General features: G+C 36.1%; 1 protein-coding gene across 7 annotated transcripts in view; it reads left to right on the forward strand.

The window, feature by feature from the left end:
- BBS9 (Bardet-Biedl syndrome 9) overlaps nucleotides 1-21,850 on the forward strand; it is a 249,560-nt gene that overhangs the window by 1,650 nt on the left and 226,060 nt on the right. For 5 of the 7 annotated variants that reach the window (XR_003253968.1, XM_026068570.1, XM_026068569.1 and 2 more), the window contains exons 3-5: nucleotides 1,594-1,744; nucleotides 3,106-3,170; nucleotides 5,778-5,891. Coding sequence is in view for 6 of the 7 variants with exons in the window: in XM_026068570.1 (XP_025924355.1) it covers nucleotides 1,594-1,744; nucleotides 3,106-3,170; nucleotides 5,778-5,891 (330 nt within the window). In the remaining variant the exon portion in view is untranslated. Of the gene's footprint in view, nucleotides 1-1,593; nucleotides 1,745-2,551; nucleotides 2,632-3,105; nucleotides 3,171-3,191; nucleotides 3,832-5,777; nucleotides 5,892-21,850 lie in introns of those variants that run through there. The other 2 variants (XM_026068575.1, XM_026068572.1) reach the window with 2 other exon arrangements.

A 21,850-nucleotide genomic window follows, 5' to 3' on the forward strand; every position in this document is an offset into this window, starting at 1 on the left:
CAAGTTGCACTTCACTTGAGGAAACTTTGCTCTTCTCTGTAGTCATTAAGAAATTAAAGTGTGGAGTTGAAGTGAAGCATCTCTGTGACCACATTTTTACAACAGTTAATGGTCTTTGCTCTCAGCGAGAGTTCTCATACGCGCCTGCACGCACCCGCGCGCACGCCCACACGCACGCATACACACACACATACATTTTAACTAATAAATATTTAGGACCTTTCTTTAAGAGGCTCTCTTGTCACATCTTAGAGCTCTATTTTTTTGCTCAGCAGAGGTCCTTGGGTATGATTTAATTTTTGCCATTTTTTTAAGCTATGCCCTTTTAGAAGGATTTGAACTAAGTCAAGCTATGCTACTGTTTTGGTGTGCTTTTTGGATAGGAATTGACTGAGAGAATTATGGATAGAATCTATTCCTAATGAGAAAGTAGGCCCTTTCATACCGGTTACAGTGTTGTGGGAGCGTAATACTAGCCCACTATTTTATCTACTTTCTTAACACTGTATTTTCTCTTTGTTTTTAGACTAGGCTCCTTTTCTTGCAGAGTTCAGGACCAAAAGTAAATGCAGCCTTAAGGCAAAAGGTCATCTTCTAGATAAGTTTATTAAGTATTTTTAAGGAATGTGCGACTAAATTATATTTAAAGATATAGGTTATACAACTGTTAATTTGCTGTTGGTGGACTACCTGTTACAGCACAAAACTGAGGCAAAGATTAGTGTGCAGAAGGCAGACAGTAATATCTGAACCAGGGACTGTGGGTGGAAGTTTGCTGCTGGAGAAGAGAGGAAGTAGGCAGCTGATCTGGACTTTTGAGTTGGGGTCCCGTGGAACTCTTCCAAGCCTTTAGAGGCTGGTAAACTGGTTTGAGTGTGCTATGAGTATGTCATCCTGACTTGTGGACAAGACTTACAGGATTTGATTTTTGTTCTGCATTGATAATGATGACCTGTATCCAGAGGAAATACATACTGATGACTACTTTAGAAGGCTAGCTCTTCTAGAGTAGCTTTAGCAGCTCTTTGAGGTTTTCTATTAATAATTTTTTTTGTCATTAACAATACGATCCCAAAATAACCCTGGTGTAATTTACCATGCTCCTCTTGGAAATAATGGCTCTATCCCAAGATCTGGAGGTCTCAAGGCTGTGTTGACCTGACATAACAGTGTGGATTTAGTTTGCATTTGGATAAATGTCATGGGTCACAGTTTTAAAATTTAACACTTCTGCTGGTTTGATATGTGTTTGCATAGATCAAAGATGTAGAAGCTGGAAGTATGATGTACTCTTGAAAATCAGAATGTGACTTTTTTTTTTAAAAGTGTGAGCATCAAACTGAAATGATAGAATAGTAGCAATGGTCAGTGCCATCACCATGATAATTACCCTATGAGACCCTTTGCTAACCAGTTTTTGTTGCTGGAAGAAAATTAATTACTAAAATTAGTCTAGAAGACAGACCATCAACAGAATCACATGTGAATATTTTATTTTTTTAGGATATCCTTTGAAGCACTTCTGCAGCAAACCTGATTCTACAGGTGCTAGTGTAATTTTTAAATTTCATTTGTTTTCTTTTTTTTTTATAGATAAAATTATTGTGGGCAGTTATATGGGATATCTCCGAATCTTTAATCCACATCCTACAAAACCTGGGGATGGAGTCCAAGCTGGAGACTTGCTCTTGGAAGTGCAGTTACGAGAACCGATACTGCAGGTGGAAGTGGGAAAATTTGTTTCGTAAGTCAACATGTGTTGCTGATAAAGCTGTCTAATTAGCATGGTCTGTGGACTACTTTACAATAAAAGTTAACTCCTCTCTCTAAGGATGGTCTGCAACAGTTCCTTAAAATATTTAGGGCAAATATTTAGCAAGTATTTACAGCTTAGATGTGTCTTTCTCTTTTTCTTTTTGGGAATTTCAGTTTAGGAATTTCGCTTTTCAGATTGGCAACCTGTTAAAAATATCTATAGTATAGTATGCATTTGATCTACTTACTCAATCATATCAATATGAGAGAGAATTTTTGCTTAATATATAGGTGGAAGAAAATCTTCCAGATATTTTACTTTTGTTTTTCTTACTTTTAAGAAACATAGAACAGGAAACATAAGTTTTCTCAACACCTAGAAAACTTCCAGAGTAACCTCTTGTGATCTGTTGAGGAGGTAGTGTTCACCATTTGTTTTGGATTTGACAGAGGATTGAAGATCTTTAATTTCAAGGAATTTAATGAAAATAAGTGGCTGGGTAGAGGAAGCACTCAAGGAAAAGGCTTTATATTTAATTGAATATAGAACAATCTAGTACAGCTGTGTGTTTCTTTTTTTTCCTTTTAATTAAAGGTTCTCCCTTGTGTAATCATGGGAAAGACGTGTGCTTTGAGACCAAAGTCCACCAACCAAAAAGAAGTCTTTTCTATAGGAAATCGTTCTTTTATTCTAGTACTTGTGGAGTGACCCTGCATAGAAATACTAATGTCTTGCCTGATGGAATGATCTAAAACTTCCTATTGTAGTTATAGCATGAAAACTTTTTCTCTGCAGGAAATACTACTTAAGTTTGGTGGAGGAGGAAGGTCAATATGGGATTCAAAGTACTGTGACTTTTTCCATAGCAGTTTCTGGTGGGTGTGGTGTGGATTTTTTTTTTTTTTTTTTAGCTTAATTCATTCACACTTCCATGCAGCTAGCACTGAAAAGTTAGTCACTTACTCCAAACAAGTATTATTTAGTAACTATGTAAGGGTCCTCATATCCATTTATGTTTGGAGGAATTAACAGCACCTTGTTTGGAGTGAATTTCAGGCTAAACTGGGAAAGTAGTTGGCTTGCTCTTCATACTTAAATCTGGAAAAAAATGTTCTTTAAGGATTCATTTTAATTTTGAGATGAACTTCAAATACTGCAACATGAATTTAAGATAATTAAGTACACTGGGATTTAACATCCCCAAATCTTGGGGTCTGGCCCGCACTTGACAAGAAATTATTGGGAATCTTTACAGTAACTTCAATATGTCACTTGAATTTTATCCTGTATGCTGCACTTTACTACAAACTAATCTGAAACAAAAAATTTTTTTCCCCCCTTCTTTACAGTGGTACCGAAGTACTTCATCTGGCTGTGCTGCATTGCAGAAAACTCTGTGTATATGCTGTTTCAGGTGAGTTTAGAGATACAAACCTTCTAGCCATTTTAAGTTATTCTAAAGTTGGTTTAGGTTGAATATTAAATTCAGTAGCAGAGGGTTTGCTGGTCACCCCTGAATAGCTTTAGTGGTGTTTTCACTCAAGCTTGTGTTTGAAGCGGAAACATTAGTAATTAGGTCAGAATAGTTTCTGATGATTAAAGGAGATCTGTTAATGTGCTCTGTGCTTGAAGCACTGTGATTTATAGTATGCAGGCTGCAGTACTGAGTCTTGCTCTGCTCTTTGCAATGCTCTAGATGTCTGTTGGAGAAAGATGGTGTTGATCTCGCTTATGGAAGTGATGGCTCTGCAGCTGAATTGCTCAAAGATTAATTACTAACTAGTCTTGCCATGTGTAGTGTCAGCACATGAAAGTTTTAAGTCTTTATATCTAAGTGTATGTATCCAAATGTTTGAGTACAAAAGTACTTTAAATAACAGGCTCTTATTACAGTTTTAGAAACAGGTGTTCAGCATGCAAATGAACAAATGGTTGTTTAAGAACAGCCTGCACACCCAGCTCTTTAAAAATGAAGCAGTTTTTATAATTACTTCTGAGACCAAAAATCCAGATAATTTCTTAGAAAGCCAGAAGATGGGCAACATATCCCAAGAGAAGATAGGAGGTTAACAGTGGTAAGAAGGTGAAATTACTACTATGGCTTTTCTTCTTAAATCCTCTTTCTTCTTACTGTCTTGGTCTGGAAATTCTAAATGATGCGCTTGAACTGTATGTGAAGAGAAAGGTCACAAAATACCTGTTTTGTGCCTTGAGTTATCTCTAACATATAAACAAAGCACAGCTTTACAAGGTCTATTAGCTGTACCCTCATCTTCAGAATTCAGTAGACTTACCTATACGGTTTTCACCTTCTTTGTGCAGTGACAACTGTGGCTGCTTTCACTCTAAGTGCATAGTTTTCTTACAGGAACAGCTTGCTTCTTATTTGAGAGCCTTGTAGGTTACAAATGCACATTCTTTCTGGTTTTAATGGCCTTCTAGTTATCTTACCTGGAGATGCTTGAGGGGTGACACTTAACCTTCTCTAATGTTGCTTATGTTCTGTTGCCTACCAATGTATTTTTTATTAGAGCAGCTTAATTTTAAATATTTTCATTAACAGCATACATAGTAACAATTATTGTTAACTAAGTCATAAGCACCCCTATGGTAATGGTGAACCTCTATCATTTGAACAGATACTTTTGAACAAGCTTGTTCCAGAATTCAAGATCACTATCTCTTCCTGCTTCAAGGACAAATCACAGTTTTTGTAAAGTAGGATTTTACCTGCTTTATACACGTTGCCATATGTATGTTATTCATAGTAAAACAAATTCACCATGTTGTTTCTCTTCCTGGACATTTGAGAGCATCTTTCAAGACTGATGAGAGTATGGCTTGGATATTGCATTACAGACAATAGGCACAGAATGACTACCTTGTACCTTGTTTTTCTTCTGGTATTGCTACTTAAGTAGCTACTTACCCACCAGAGTTTTTTCTCCAGGTTTATTCAAATCCTCTCCCTAATCAGGCCTACTTTAATGGTAATATCTGAAAATCTATATTGATTTTTAGTTGGAGCAATTGCCTAAAAAAGGTTAGCCTAGGCTACAAATCTTTCTTAGAACTTGAAGTTTGGTATTGAAATGATCTTTGTATACTTGAGTTGTGAGGGGATCTAGCAAAGAACTAATTCACTCAAGCAATTGATTTGTTCTTCTTCCTGTTATGGTGACTGTTTTTAAACTTATTGTGCTAGCTAATATGACTTCTAGAGTGTAATTCTACATGATGAAGAATTTTGAGTACTCTTCATGGGAGAGCTGAAGAAAGTCTTTTGATTATCAAAAGATGATCCTTAACTTCAGTTTCTTTCAAAAGACTTTGGATTTCTTAGTTCCCTGAAGGGATCAGGAACTTAAAGTTCTTGCAGGTGCTTCTGAGACAATATGACACTTCAGAAGAAACTATATCTATTACTGTATGTATGTATTTCTTATCCTTGCATTCTTAATCACCGCACTGAATTTCAGAGTGAGTAAAGGCAAGTGATAAATGCATCCTAAAAGTAGCTTTTCAAAATGTAACTTGGGACTGGCTATGGCTTAATTTGAGACACAGACTATTACAGCTGAGACTGCTGGACGTAGTACATCTGCTGAATAACTAGAAAATCATAAAATTTCCCCTTTTCATGAGTAGGCTTTTCTGATCGGAGTGTGTGTGTGTGTGTGTGGTGTTTTTTTTTTTTTGAGGTGTGCTTGACCCAAGGAAAATTATATTTAAGTAATAAAATCTCTGTGTCTTGCTAAGTCTTTATACAACATTTAGCATAGTGGGACCTTATTTCTGATTCTGGCCTTCAGGTGCTTTTGTAGCTTGGTGCTTCTTTGGGAAAGCAGCAGTGTCAACTATCATATCTCAGTCATTAGGAGTAAGCTGTGGCTTTCCAGGTCACTCTGTAAATTGATACTTTTACTTTTTTTCATATTGCATAAGTTGGAGGGGTGCGTGTGTGTACATATACACATGTGTGTGTACACACACACATATATACCCCCTTCTTTTTTTGTAGGAACTCTGGGAAATGTGGAACATGGGAACCAGTATCAGATTAAACTGATGTATGAGCACAATCTTCAGCGAACTGCTTGTAATATGACTTATGGACCATTTGGTGGTGTAAAAGGTAAGCTCCTTCCTGTGTAATCTTTGTCATTAGTTGCTCAACTGAAAAGTTGAGTGTTAACTTCAATTTTGAAGAGCTATGTGATGCTGTTTTCAGGAAGAGACCACTGTTTAGAAGGATGGTCTCCATCTCATGCATATAAAAAAAACCCAACAACATTGACATTAAAATGAGACAAAGCATATTAAATGCAGGACAGTTCTTTTCCTCACAGCTGTATCTTTCGAGAACAGATATGGGTTTACAAGGATATATCATTGACTGACAGGAAAAAAAAAACTATGAAAACCCTTGATCTTCCCTTGTAAAATATTTTAATATCAAAATGATTGTGTTCTCTTGTGCTTTATTCTGTTTTGCTTTTCTGCCATGTGCTTATCCTGGACAAAGAAAAGTCAACATCTTCATTCCCTGAATCTAAAATAGAGTGTTCTTAAAAATACACAATGCAGGCTTTTTAAAAAAAAATTTTTTTTTTAGTTTGAAAACATAACAATGGAAAGTAATATTTATGGTGTGTTTGTAGTTTTAAATAAGCTTAATAAATTTCAGTCTCTGAACTTCTGTGACAGAACTGTGGGTGCTTTCTTTGTGTTCCAATCTGGAAGCATTTAGGTTTGCTCTACATGACGGCACTTTCTCTTCAAAAGTCAAGTTTTGCCAGCACTGTTGGGGGATGGTAGTCATCTGCACGAATGATGTCCCTAAGCTGTTGACGGAGTAATACCACTTCACTGAGGCAGAAAAATTTTCTGAGTCAATATGGCAAAGAAAGTGTGTATGCTGACAGTCTGTTAGTTCTGTGACTGTAATAGTCTTCCAGTAATAATCCTACAGTGCCTAACCGTAAACTCAGGCTTGTACCTGGGCTTGAATTCAGCAGACCAAAATTCAGATGGATTGAGGAGACTGCCACCTACTCATTTTGCACCTCTGCCTTGGAAAAATGGTCATCTCTTAAGTTTCATGAGTGAGAAGGTGAACAGTGCTATCATGAGTATCTTGAGGGATGAGTGTATAAGGCATGGGCGCATTCCTGCTAACAGCAAAAAGTTTCCTAGGAAGTGCACTATTTAATCTTCTCATTTCTAATATGCTACAGTGGAATTGCAGAAATAAATATATTGAGGGATCCTGAGCTAAGACTAATTAGTGTGTCAGGAATGGAAGAACAAGGGCTCTTTACATATGTACCACCATGCAGTTCTGCAGAATAAACTGTCTGGATCTTCCTGTGTCAAGTGTATTTTACTGTGGAGATAGTGGTCTGATCACCAGCTTGGTGTTGATGCCAGACCTCTCTATGCCTATGAGAAGCTGTGGAGGAAGCTGCTAAGTTGCATAGTGAAGAAAATATCTTTACAAGTTAGGAAGATGGAGGGTGAAGTTTACTTCAAAACCTACTCAGTCAGCCAAACACTTTTCAACACATTGGATAGTTAAAATGAAGGCCAGTCCTTGCAGACAAAGCAGCAAGGATAGGGAAAGCAACTGTTAAGTCCTGCAAATTTTTCTCTTTTTCTAGTAGCATTTCTGTCCCAGCATGTCAAAGTTCATCCCTTTTCCTTTCTTCTTTCCCATGCTCCAGTTCGTGTTAGTTTCTAATGCTGTGGAAAAAGGATGGCCTTGAGTGTTGCTTTGAGGTGGAAGAATATCGGGAAACAAGACAGAAATTTGTGTTATGTAATAAATAATCCCTGTTTCTATTAAAAATAAAGCAGTTTTCTGTTTAAAACTTAAATTTGAGAAAACTACAGTGAAAGTTCTCTGTTCAAGTGTCTCCTCATAGGTTAATAAGGCAGGCATTGAAGAATGGGAGGAACAGGCGAAGTGGACATGGGAGAATAGCCGCAGAGTGGAGCAAAATGATGTTCTACCAAATGCTGTTAACTTTAGTAAATAGATGCCTGTCCTGGTCTGGTCACCTGCACTATCTGTGTCTGTATCATTGGCAGATGTTTTGTGCTGAAAGAGCCAAAAACAGGCTGTAAATAAATATTTATCTTTCTGGAATAATTGCCAGGCATCTGTTAACAGTCTCTCTCACCTTCAATAGGGGTTAATTCATGATGGTGGCAGTGCTAGAAGTGTGCAGCAGCAAGCTTGCTCTACCAGCAGTCTGACCTGCACCAGTCTGGAAAAAGTAGACTAACTAAAAAACACAGGCTTTTTAACGTTTATTTCCTTCTGTTATTGCTGTGACTAATGTATCCTCCTTATTGCTGTACTCAAGCATCCCTCAAAAAAAAATGAGGAGGTGAAGGAGGCACTACAGAGGTTGTGTTTGCAGAGCTACTGAAGCAGACACAGAAGAGTGGCAGTCGAACAGAAGGAGTACAAGGAAAACATGCTGTGGGAGTGTCAGGAGGAGGGGAGTGAATGTAAATCCCCCAGGAACATAATCTTTCATCTGTGGAAGCAAAGAATAATGTTGCAGGAGTTGTCAAACCGCTTGATCTATGAAGTTGCTCTGTCTTGGTCAGCTTTCTCTTGCTGAGGATGGAGCTTTAAAAAAATTTTTTTTTATTTCCCCCTTCCCCCCCTTTTCTCTCTTAAAGCCCTTAATCCTATACCTCCAATGGTACTGAAACTCATCCTACCCAGCCATATCATTTGAAACTGCTAAAAGAAAGAAAAATGGAGTTGAATACTGTGCACTGGTTTGCACTAGTGTCTTGTGCCATACTTTGAGGTTCTCTTTGTTCTTTCTTGGGACTAACAGTTCTTTGGGTTCTTGTTAATGCCCGACCACCCCCCCCMCACACACACACACGCACCTTGTTTACTGCTTCCATATGGTTGGCTGTCAAGTTCATGGAAACCAAAAAAACCCAATTCACTACTGTTTGTTCTCACCTCAAATAAAATATTCTCCTTCTGGCATTGATTTCTGTTGTGATCATTTTAAAATTTGATTTCTCCCCATGTGCAGATGCAGTCTGTGTTGTCTAGTGGGCCACTACTGTTGTGGTCTTAACTGGAATGCAACATGGTCTGTTAGTCTCATGATGCTGTAAGGATGCATAGTGGATTCTGAAAATCTTGTGAAGCCAGTGCATAATTTACATTTGCCATCCCAGGGCTAGCAAATCTCTTCTGGCCTATGTGGTGGATGGCTATGTTTTTCAAAGGAATAAGCAGCTGAAAAAGTTTCCTACTTCCTTTGAATAAGTATGCCTGAACAGCAGAGAAGGCGGCTGAGACTTGTCTCTTCTTGGCAGCTACCCCCTGTTTTTAGAGCATGCTTTTGGGGAAGAGCTGGAGCATGCTCAGTAGTCCTCAAGAAGCTTCCCCAATACAAGATGTGGCAGGTAGGACTGTGTGTGAGAGATGCATAGAGCTGGAACAGAAGTCTGAGGCTGGATGACTGTTGTGGAAATTGTAGAACAGTTCCATAATGAGGATGAAGCTATGGAAAGGAACTTAGTTTCAGTCCAGTTTTCAGTTTCAGAACTTAGTTTCTGAATTGCTGGAAATCCTGCAGACCCCCTTAGATCTTTACAAAGGCTTAAGAGGCAGAGAAATTTGTTCAAACCATGCTTTTAGTTCTCTTAATACTTTTTTTTAAATGCTTCTTAAAGTTTAAAAGTTTGATTTAGATTATATTGGAATGGAGTCTACCTCTCCAGTTTACAAAGCGTCTTACTGTCTTTAGGAGGCTCACATTTAAGGAGAAACTGCTGGCAATTCTACCTTTAAATGTTCGTTGACCTATAGTCCTGTGAGAGCTTTTCAGAAGTTAAGCGGCATAGCTATTTGATTTTAAATCAAATACTCTACTACTACTTTTATGGTTCATTTTGGTTATGAAACCTCAGTGGCTCTCCTTCAGCTAGTTAAACATGTGCTTATGTAAACCTCACCCCATGCCTACAGTCCCCCTTCTTCATGTGCTGCTTGATTAGGAGTATTTTTCACAGCTTTTTCTTAATGTACTAGCTGGGAAAGAATGTCTGCAGTTGTTTGAAATGTGCAAGCATTTAGAATTGAACATCATTAGGAGATATGCATCACACGTTATACTGGTATTTTTTTGCATCACTTCCAGGGTTTTATTTCAGGGAGGAGGTGCAAAGGCAGGTAGATCCTGGAGTCCCATCTGGAACTTCACCATAGTTAAGACCCTGCAACTCACTACTTGCTCTATTTCACCAGTAGGTACAGGTATCTGCAGGATCCAGTAAGAGGTCTTTCCTAGTGCATCCTGAATTATGCTGATGTCACTGTTTCTTGGGCTGGATGTAAAAACAGGATGCATCCACATTGTAATATGCTTGTTTGTTTCTTATGAAACAACAAAACTATTATGGTCTTGTGTCTTGTATCTTCTATATGGTTTTAGCCATGGGCTCAATTTGATTGCTCTGGGTAGTCCCGCACTGCACAAACAGTAAGTGTATACATAACTTCTGAGGACTTGGGTCATAAATCTGTCAGTATTTGTATAGATAATCTCATTGAGGTCAAGCTATTCATGAAGTGCTATTCTTCATGGGTTGTGGTACTGTAATAATATAAATATTCATGTCTAGGCCAGAATGTGTCCTATATTATTTCTTTAATAAAATAATTAAAGTCCTGTAATTCACCATCTGCTTACAAATTTCAATTAAATTATGCCTTATATCTTAAGACATTTGTAATGTTTCTCTAGTAACTTAGTCATCTATTCCATAATATTAAAAATGTATAACAGATATCTTGATTGGCAGATGTGAACTAAAGTAAGTCTGTTTCAGTAGTGCCAGATCTCTCTGTCTCTCTCTGTCTCCCCCCTGCCCCAGGTCTTCCCCCTTCCCTCTGCCCCCCCCCAAAAAAAAAGAAAAAGAAAAAAGAAAAAGACCGTGTGGAACATGAACTTCCTCTTTGAAAGATTAGTCTTTTAGATCTTTGACTGAGCAAGTTGGGAGAACAAGCTTCCTCATCAAATGCTTCTGGAGAACTTGTTTGTTTCTCCTGATAGGTAGTGGTGGTCCTGCATCCTCAAGCTCCTTGTCTGATAAGTATAGTGGTGGTGTAGTGCTGAAAGTGCTAGTCATAAGGTTCTTAATTTAAATCAGAAAGTCAAGGTTCCCGGTTTTTATGCTACAGTGCCACAGCTTCTGCAGGAATGTGGTGCTACTGTTATATTCTGTAGCAAGTTTCCTTGTTTTCTATACATGATAGTTTCTGTATGGTTTTCAGGTATCTCAGAAGCACAAATTACTGTTCCTTGAATTGACAATAGTATTGAAGGCTTACATCATATGAAGTCTAGAGTCTTTTCTCTATTTAATCAGGTAGGAAAAGATGCTGCTTGTCAAAGACGCTAGCTGAGGAAAGCCAGTCTGTATGATATGCTTTAGACCTTAAGAAAATAACAATGCGTTCAGTGCTTAGAAAAGAATCATCAGGTTCTCAGTCAACTTACGCTGGAAATTTTTGTTTTCCTGTCCCTGCTAATTTGTGGCAATCTGCTCTCTCCCTTGTTATGTTATAATTTGGTCTGTTGATCTGCTTAGGTGAGATGTAATGGAGAGGTAAAACATACTGAGTACAGCTCTTGTTTTTCTACTAGTCTCCTATATGTATTAAAAGAAGTGGCATTATAGATCTTTCTGCTGAAGCTCTCTTCAGAATTTTGAGGTAAATAAAATCCTACTCAGTCGTTCAAAAGCAGCTTCATTCTTGCTAGTGTCTTCAAAGTAACAAAATTTAATGCTGTGAACAACTTCTATGTATATAAAAATTGACATAGATTATTGTCTCATAACAGGAGCAGATGAAGACAATAAAAAATGAATTTATTGCATCTGATCATACAAGGCCTAAATCTAAACTAGAAAGGCTATTAAAAAGCTGTAGAATAAAAAACTGCTGAAGACAGAAAACAGAATTGTCCGTTTGCACAGAATAATGATGTGTATTTGGTACTGAAATAGCACTGTGTGGCATGTGGTTGAGTCACCACTAGATGGTCCTCTCATTACATTTATTAGTCAGTCGGCTGCATCTTTAAAATTCTTGTGCTTGAACTGATTCTACAGGTGCATTTACTGCAAGATTTGATAAGGTGTAGAAAATGCAAAAACACTTGCTGAAAATCTGTATAATAAAAAGTGTTATATTGATTAAAACAAAATGTTTTCTGTGGGTTACACGGTTTTGGCAAAAAGGCAAAATGAATTTGATTTCCACTTTCTGCAAAACTGTTAAGGGGCCATGGATGCAGGAAAGAGACAGGAAAACCCGTATACGTTTACCGTGTTTAGCTAGACTTCTAAACAAAGCCAATAAGATTAGAAAAGGGTTAAAAATGTAAATGGAAAAAAACTACAAAGGCTAAAAAAACAGGCACAATGTAGGCATAGTTAAAAGTTATGAGTTAGAATTTTAAAAACTCCAGCAAAGAGAAGGCTTTTAATGTAGAACTTGGTGCTTGTTTGCTGCTTCAATTTTATGTTTGTTCTTTGCTGAACACTGCTTAAATGAAAACATGAAACTATCAACTGATACAGGATAATAACTAATCATTTTATGTTAAAAAAGAAATCTGTATCATTAGCTCAAACTTTCAAAAATTAAGTTTAGATCCTTAAGTATTATTGTAAATCATGAACTTTTTTTAGTTTCATTGCTTTTGTTACATAGACTATCTGCATATATCAACTTTCCCTACTTCTGAACTTTTCTTCATGAATTCAGAGCCATAAACTGATTTTCTGCTACAGTACCATGATTCTAGCATCTGGGTCTTTTTAGAAAGGACGATTCATGATAAAATCATGAAAGTTAGTAGTGCTGAATGCTGTTTTTTGATCAAATGAACTCTGAACCTAGCCACAAGATGTCACAGCTCTTAAGTAATGAACACAGTCTTCATTTTTCACTTGAAATGTAAAACTGTAATTTGAAGACCTTCAGGTGACTCTACTGTAAGCTTTGTTTTTTCTTTTTATTTAATTATTTCAAGAAAACTAAAGTGGAAAAGTAGCATACATTTTTATGATTTGTATTGCAACCTTATCTATGGTGAGGACTCCACTGTACAAAAATTCTATCTTATAGAACCTATTTAGTCACATAATATAATGTGACCTTACATAAAATTATTATGGCATCCTGCAATTATGCCACCACAAATTGCTGTCTTAACAGTTCAACTTTCATTATATGCTGATGACTTACAACATCTTGGAAAGTGGTTTCTGTGTTCACATCTGTAGTGCGTCATTCTGGGTCCTTATAAGATATAAAAAGTCAAGTTATCTGGTAAGATTATGTTAAAGGACCTGATCACAGTTTGTAATAGTAGGAGTATAGTTTGTGTAGTTTATATTTTTGTTTGGAAGGGAAATGCAAAAGTCATTGAGCCTCCTTAGTATGTACAAAATCTTTGGTCACCTAAATGCAAAGCTATCAAATATTTGACCTAATGTGAGCAAGGATGTGCTTATGCTTATGTGGTTGCTATGTGGTGTAACTGTACTCATACTAGTTTTAAAACAGAGTGTTTACTAGAAGCAGTATGAGACTTCCTAGTTTAGATCCTATATACTGGACAGCACACCTTCAATGTGTCTTCTGTGAAGTGCCAATATTTTTAAGGACAAGTAAATAAGTTTAAAATGTTTTATTCAGCTGGCAAACCCTAGATGTTGGAACTTCATTTGGCTGATTGAAAGTCTTTAGATGTTTCACCTGAAAGCATAGAAGTATTCATACTGAAAGGATGGAAAAATTCTTTGTGTGTTTGTGCCAGAAGGTTCTGATAACCATCTCAATTTTGCAGCTCTTTGAAAAGAATGGAATGGAATGAAGCAAGTGAATTGGATCCAGTACAGCTTTCGTTAGGAATTCTTTTTCTTTCTTATTCTTCTTTATGTAGCAGTACTTAATGAAGGCAAAAGTCTGATACTCATCTAGAGATATTCAGTTCTTAACCAATATTTTACATGTTGTTTAATCTTAATTAAATTGAAACAATATTGAAAGACAGTAAGAGGAAATTATTTTTTACTGATGATTAGATATTAGTAAGTGTATAGTGATGGGTTTTGAGTTAGTTTTATAACACAGTTGATATTTTGATAATGTTTTTGTTCCATTCTTCTTAGATAGATTTTTTCTTACAGTTCTGCCAAAATCACGTAGCTTGTGTTCTCTATGGGAAAATTTGTATTTCTTAGTTTTAGTTCTTTTGATTAAATTAATGCTGAATTGAAGCTATTCTAGTTGTGCAGAAACTTTGGTAAATCGATTTACAAGTGTTGACTTTAATTATATATAATGATAGCAGTGAACTATCCTCGTGGAGTAACACTGAAGTTTTTTACAGAGGGATGATCAGTCAGATAATTCTGAATTATTAGCAGTGTGGTGATTTTGCATATTGGCCTAACAGAGTTGCATGAAATTGGCATTAAGTGAAACTCATTTTTAACTCAGGGCAAAAAATAAATTCATATTACTTTTTTATAATTAGCTGTTATAGACTTTTTCTAATGTGATACTTAGATAACGAGCATTGTGGGTGTCTTAATAGTGTGTCTACAATACCTGGAAATAAACTCTGTACTGTGCCTTGACTTTTTGTCTTGTTCGCAGTGAGGGTATTTAGACATAACAGTGGGAATGTGTTGCTGTGCCCTTGGAGATATCTGAGATGAGTTACGTTGTGACTTGGCAAATCACTCTTACACCTACACTTCTAGTTGCTGTTGGAGGGCTTACAATTCAACTAGCTTATAAACATTAAACTAAGTTCCTCCACATCTTGAGAAAGAGTCATGACACTACTTGTACCTTGCTCTTCTTGAAAAGAGAGATTTACTGATTGTGGAGCCTGCTTCCTTCTATTTATAAAATGGTAGTATTATGCCCTTATGCAGTTAAAGAATTAGGATGCCCTTACTACTCTTTTGAAAAAGTGTGCAGATCAGGCTGCCATTTCATTCTTTGCCATATGTTCCTTGGGTCAGAGGTGTGACTTATTCGTAGGAAAAGTGTATATAATAGATTTCTGCTGAAATTACATAAACAATGGAGAAGTGCTTTAAAAAGTAGAAAAAAACCCCCAAATCCCCCAAACCCGATTACTTAAAGTTTATATGGGCTTATAAATTACCACATGAAATTCATGTGATCAGTTGTGTCTTGGACTAAATGGTAGTCAGGATAGTAGTTAATATATGAACAAACAACAGCGTATGAGGAGTGAATACTAAAATTCCATGCTTTGAAGACAGATGCATGAAGTGTAGGCTTCCTGAGCTACTATATGAAGTGCTCATGAAATGTGTGAATGTTCATACGCTGTAATAGAAAGATGACATTTCCCAGGTGAGAGTTGAGTTATATGATTGTTCTCTGGGGGATAAGTGATGTGTTGAGCTGGGTGTATGAACATCCCCAACACTTTGAGATTTCTTTTTCAAATTATGCTGTTAAAAGATGGATGTTGCCTTCCACTCAAGAATTGAAGAAACAGTGTACTGATAGCTCACCAGTGGGACACACAAACTATTGGGTTACCCTTCAATAAAATAGAATGCTAATTTGATCTGGCAGCAGAGAAAGAAAGCATAGTTTAATAATCTGGCTTTCTTTATTAGTTGCTGGGTTATTTTTGAACAGTGTTCATTCATGCATAATGCTTCTTTATTTTCATTTGAAAAGTATCATTACCATTTTGTGTGATTTCACAAAATATACTTGTATCACTTATTATAGTTAAATAATCAGTGAATTCATTGTGGTTTTATGTAGCCTCTTCAAATGAGTTCATAAATGATTTAGAATTGGTTCTTCCTTAATCATGTACAGTACAGGGTTTTGAATTTTTTTTTTTAATTGGAAACCTTAATACTGGAAATTGGCTTCCAGATTGGTCAGATTTATTTGAAGATATTCCATGAATACTGTACAAATAAAAAGAAATAATAAAACAATAGCAAAGGGAAGGAAAAAAATGAAATACAACTTGGACATGAAAAAGTTACAAGCAAAAAATAAAGTGTGAAAATACCTTGAACCTATCTTTTTCTCAACAAATGGCCTTGGATTCATTTTACTTTTATTATAGCAATGGCCTAGAGGCAAAGTATGTTTGAGTGTTACAACAAAGAGGGTGCTATAAGGAGGAATTTTTTTAATAATAAAATACAACGTATGTGTAAACCATGCAACCTTGTAACAGGAAACTTTATAAGAAGGACAGACTGTGCTTAACTTTTCCACAATTCTGCAAGAATGGGTTTTATTAGGTGTTACTCTGAAAAAAATTATCAGCTGAGTTTTATGCTGCAAGGTTAAATGATTCTTATGACTATGTTTAAATACAGCAGCAATATAAATTCAGACTTTGATTTATTGGCTAGTTCTCTTAAGGAGCAGAGTGTTTAACTATTACCTTTCTGTTAAAATGCTTCTGGATAAAGAAAGATTATTTGAAAGGCTTATTCTTTGTGAGTTTTGTTCAAGAAATAAATCTACCAATCACTACTTTTTAAATACTTTCTCACCTAACACAACTTTGGAAGCCTATTAGTATGTTTTCAAATAATGATGTTAGAACCTCTTCTCTAAATTGAATGTATGAAAGGAAAAATAGTCAAGGGATAAGCTCTCTGAATCTCTTACCACCTGGTCCCTTTTCCCTTCTTCAACTTTTCTTTCAAAGGTGAAGAGAAAAATCTTACTGAATTAAAAACTCCCATTGAATTCAGTATGCCAGAATGTTGCTTCTATTATCAATTGCTAGGTCTGTCACTTATTCTGTACTTCATATAAGCAGGGCATAATAATTAAAATAGAGTAAATCTAACTGTAGAAATACATAACTTTGGGAGCAGTTATGTATGTAAGTGAAAGACCATACCATTCTTTTTTTTTTTCCCCCCAAATATTTTATGGACTTTGAACTGTGCTTTTTCTAATTGCTTTTGTTAAAATATGGTACCCAAATGTGTGCAGTCATTGTGCATTGGTAGTATAAAGAGTTTTGTATCTTGCATGTGGGGTTATGGCTTCTGCAGTATTCCTGCCAAGAATCAACCAGTGCCAAGCAGAACAATAATTACCTCATATGTTTTTAATAGCACATGTATATTAATAATGACCCAATCTCACATTTGTCTTTTTGGTGACATATTGTTGACTCATATTTAATTCATCATCCTACTCTAATCCCCAGATTCTTCTTCTTAGTACTATTGCCTGCCATTCTCTGGTTTCCTGTGAGACAATTGTCTGAGATCATATCAGATGTTTTACTTAAGTTTAGAGATGCTGTCTCTAAAGTTTAGAAATACAGTATATATTATTACCCTGTCTAATAAATAGTTGGACGTGATGAATTTTCTTTTACTTCAAACCTTCTATGTACAGCTTTATTATTTACATATGTACTTTTTTATTAAACGTTCCAGCATTTCATGTGGATATCAGATTCATTAGTTGCCCTATAATTTTTCTTCTCCAGAAGAGTACAGTTTTATTTTCTAACTATTCAATCTTTTTCATCTTCTTAAAGAGTCTTTCTGAAATGTCTGTACATAGCTTTTGTTTATTTTTCTAGTGTTCTTCTGTGAGTATTTGTATTAAGAAAAGAAAAAGTCTGCTTAAGTTATATAAGTTAATTTGAAAGGTCACCAAACCGTAGTTAGTTGTGTTGCTTTTTGAACAGATGTGAAACGTATCTTGTATAGACTATGATGCTTCCTACTAATTTTACTGTAAAAGTCTTTTGGGGTATCAGGAACAATTTGTACCAACAAATCTATTAGAAATCACTCTGTTAGGTCATTCAAAAGAGATTTTCTTTACTTGGAGATTTTAGGTAGTAGTAAGTCTTAGTGAAACCTCAAAGCACAGAAAAAAATGTAAAACAGAGAAGGAATACAGCAAGAGGAGTTAAAAATCAATGAAAATATGACAAGGTAATTCTGTTTCACATTCATGAGGAGAATTGTAATTTTGTACTGTCCAGTTGGTGCTGATCATGGGGTGTGCCTCCTTATGGTGACAACTTGTTTTAGACCTTGTTGAAAGTTAGATTTATGATTGATGAGAAATTTGGATAGCTGTACTTACGCAGAATAACAAGGTTTTTAAACACATCCCCAAGCTACCAGAAATTCAAGAAGCTGAAAAATTGAAAATTGTCAGTGGACTTTGTTGTATATACTTGTTTTGTGTAGGACTGCCATGTTTTCCCTGAGTGTTAAGGCAAGTTACGCTCAATGAGACTTGAACATACATGAATCATAGTTCTTGCCAAGCAGCAGAACCTCTGCCCACTGAAGATTTAAAGGCTGGTGCTATACAATGCTGCCATTTCAGGTAGCAAAGTCTTAAATTTTTGGGAGAAGTTTGAAAATTCTGGGGGGTTTAAATAACCCAAAAGGCAGGTTAGCAGAGTAAAAAGAGAATTTTTTAAGCTGTTGGATTCAAAATTTGTTTTTTAGAGTTATTCTGTAACTTTAGTGTGCAGTGCTTTGCTGCCTGTTCTGTTGCCGCTTGTGTAAAGTCAGATTGGATGAGAAGATCCATAACTGAAAGCAATAATGCTGCAACCTTTCAAGTCCTACTTTTTTATAACATTGAGTCTGATTGTTAGTGTGGTTTAATGAATAGAAACAAATATGAATAATCCACAGAAATTTACTTAGTGTCTGTAGTGAGTAAGAAGGACAAGGAAGTATTGCAGCAGCTTTGCAAATCCGACATGAAAATTTAGCTGTACAGAAATAAAATATATTCAACTGCCTATTAATATGACAATTGAATATAATGAAAAGGTGTGTCATCTTGCTTACTTGTCAAAAGTAGCTTACTGGCCAAAAATTACTGTGAATATAATGTTTTACAATGTTAGTAGGAAAGTAATAAGAGCATGTGACTGCAGTGTGCTTCCCACAGTCTTAAAATACAAGATAACAAATTGTTCCTGCTTGTTAAATCAATGATGTCCTTTCTCAGATTGCCAGAAAATAAACTGGTAATGATGGTGATTTTTTTGCTGGAGATGTAATTCACTGACTCATTTGACCACAAAGTAAGAGTTAGTCCTTTCCATCTGTTGGTTCTTACAGGCCTAGGGTGTGTATAGACAAATGGTCTAAATGTTAAAAGTAGCTGTATTTTATTGGCAGCTTTTTGTGGATATTTAGTCAAGCTGTTTGTGTTTATAATTTTAACCAGATATTTGAAACATCTTAAAGAGGTATAGGAATTCCAACTAAGCTACTGTAAAATAAATGAATAAAATCCCAGTTTTGCATTATAAGCTTCAGCCTGTCAGACTATAAAAGTATTTTTAATGAGTTCTTTGGATATGATTTCACTTACTAGGGATAGCATTCTTCAGAAAGTGTTTTGAGCAAATCTCTATCAAAATCAATTAGTAAAGAATCAAAGAGTGCTTTGGGATGTGCTTAGGAGTCTTGAAGTTTCCTATTTGAAGGGACAATAAAAATGGAGAAGTAGGAGAAAAGATGGAGAATATTACTGGGTTTCATCAGTGTTGTCCCGTTGTTCTGTTTGGTTGTATGCGTACAAATCTGTGTCTTTGAATTCTGAAGACAGATTTAACATATGATATTGACTTAAGATCCTACTGATAATTTTTGAAAGTGCTTAAAATATCATTGCAAAATAGAATCTATATTTCAACTTTAATTGAGCTCAATGAAAAGTTTACTACTTATTTGTGATTTTCATCTAAAATATAGTCTGTATGCATTAAATAACTATTCAGTCAAAAGCTATTGATTTTGAGGGGCTAACTGCTGACAGTATTTGGCTTTATTTCATTTTTATTTGTGGCAGATTTGCTAGTTCAGCGAGATGTTAAATAATGTATACATAATGTATGATATATATTTGTATAATCTCAGATGAGGGCAGTTTGACATTGGAAGGGTTCACAGATTAGGATTTCTCCTGCCTCCTACATAAAAATTCTGTTGATAATTGATTGAATGAAAAAAAAAAAAAAGCCTATACTGTTAGTATTGCAACACCTTGCTAGATGCGGGGGCTTCAGACTAGATTTCTACAGTTGCCTGGACTTGGAAAATAATTGTGTTGACAAGTTAAGAGAGAGAAACTGAATTAAAGGGAAAGACAGACTTCCACCATCCTTCCATGATTCTTCATTATTCAGTCTGTTCAAGACCTGCTCTGCTATATTGTCTAGAATTAATCTGAGCATCTGTAAGGTGTATTGAAAAAGGAACAACCCTTTGTGTGATATTGCTCTTGCAATGTTTGTTCTGAGATGGTGAGCTTGCACTAAATAGTTAGGATTGTCCATTCTTGAATGCTTGAAAAATTCTTCGCTTAACAAGGGTTGTAATAAGCAAATCATAGTAACTAAAATCTGTTTGGAGGAGGACACTTTACCTCTCTTATGGCTATACAGTGCCAAATACAAGGTTTCTTTCAGTAGAAACTTTTCTGTGTGCTGGTTGTTGCATCTATGATAATTCTGGATCTCTGTACTGCATGCCAGTCTTTTGTGCTTCACTGAATCAAACTTTTTTTCCCCCTAAGTGTCCGTTCACCACCTTGGATCAGTATGAGGTTTAGAGAGAACATTCCTGAATAGCACAATCTAATTCTGTCATCTTGTTCTGTGGCTGGAGTTAGATCAAAAATAAAGGAGTGTATTACAGCCTCCAAAGGACTGATTGTGTGAGTAAGGTCTGAGTTCTCTGATTTGGCCTTTGGAGACACCTTTTTAATACTTCAGCATTCCTTTTCCATCTAAATTCCTTTTCATGATTTACAGCAGGTAGAAATCTGCAAGAGATTAGGTAGAGAAAATACAATATGATGGTTGAGAAATGCAAAAAGGTCCATTTCTTAAGGTAGTTCTGTTAACTACATACTTTACTATGTCTTAACCAGGGAGACTTCTGAAAGAGTGGGCTGTTGCAGAGCAAACATCTTTTATGTGTTGGGGTTTGTGAAACCTTGCAGTAAAACAAGTTCACTATCTTCAATACCATAATATTCAGAAGGGATTAGAAATAGTTAAAACTGTAACATCAGTAGAATAAGGATTAGTGTTTCCCATGTAGTTTCTCTTAAATTACCAGCACCTTCCCTTATTTTTATTTCCTTCCTGTTGCAGTGATTTTCACTTCCAGCAGAAGAGTGCTCAACTCAGCTGGAAAGTATGTACTCTTCTTGCATCATTAGGTATGGGTACGTACGTTAGCACTGAATGATGCAGGGCATTTTTCCTTTTCCTCTTTGCCTGTACTCAGGGTATTGTACTGCCTTGGCAGTGCTGTCAGACCCTCTGGCTCTAGAACGAAGGGCTGCAGTGAAGTCTTGAACTTTGATCCCTCCTGTGGTAACGCAGTGAGCAGCCACCAGACCACCAAGCTCGGCAATTCAGTGTTCTTTCTGAATGCACACTGACATGTGCTTCCTGCTTTGGGTTAGAGAAGTAACCTAAGACTTGTGTTTTACTAGGCATACGTTGTTTTAAGAACTGCCTGATGTATTTTTCAAATGGTTTTTCCATTAGTCAGAAGCGATTCCTGAAGTGCTTTTCTCGCAGTTGACCCAGATCTGCTTTGCCTCAGGAGCTACATTCAGCTGCAAGTTGAATTCTCCAAAGCAGCTTTGAACTGGAGGTGACTTTGGTTTTTATCCTGAGAGAAATTTTTGGGGTAGATCTCAATGAGGAAGGAAAATAAAAACTTATTTGCTTGTGTCAAGTCAGCACAGTGACTTTTGTTCCAGTCTGTGGGAATGCAGTTTGTGTACATCTTTTCACTGGTCAATGCGCTGTAGATTTAACGTTTTTTTTGTTAAATTAAGAAAACATTTCCTTTATATCCGTTAAAGGAAAAGGCTCTTAGGTTTTTGACTGTCTATTATAAATACCAATTTATCTTTTTATTTCATTGACACTTCCTCCCACACTAAGCTTTTGACTGAAGCTTTTGAATTACCATTGGTGG

This window comes from Apteryx rowi, unplaced genomic scaffold (assembly GCF_003343035.1).
Source record: "Apteryx rowi isolate R43461 unplaced genomic scaffold, aptRow1 scaffold_276, whole genome shotgun sequence".
NCBI lineage: Eukaryota > Metazoa > Chordata > Aves > Apterygiformes > Apterygidae > Apteryx > Apteryx rowi.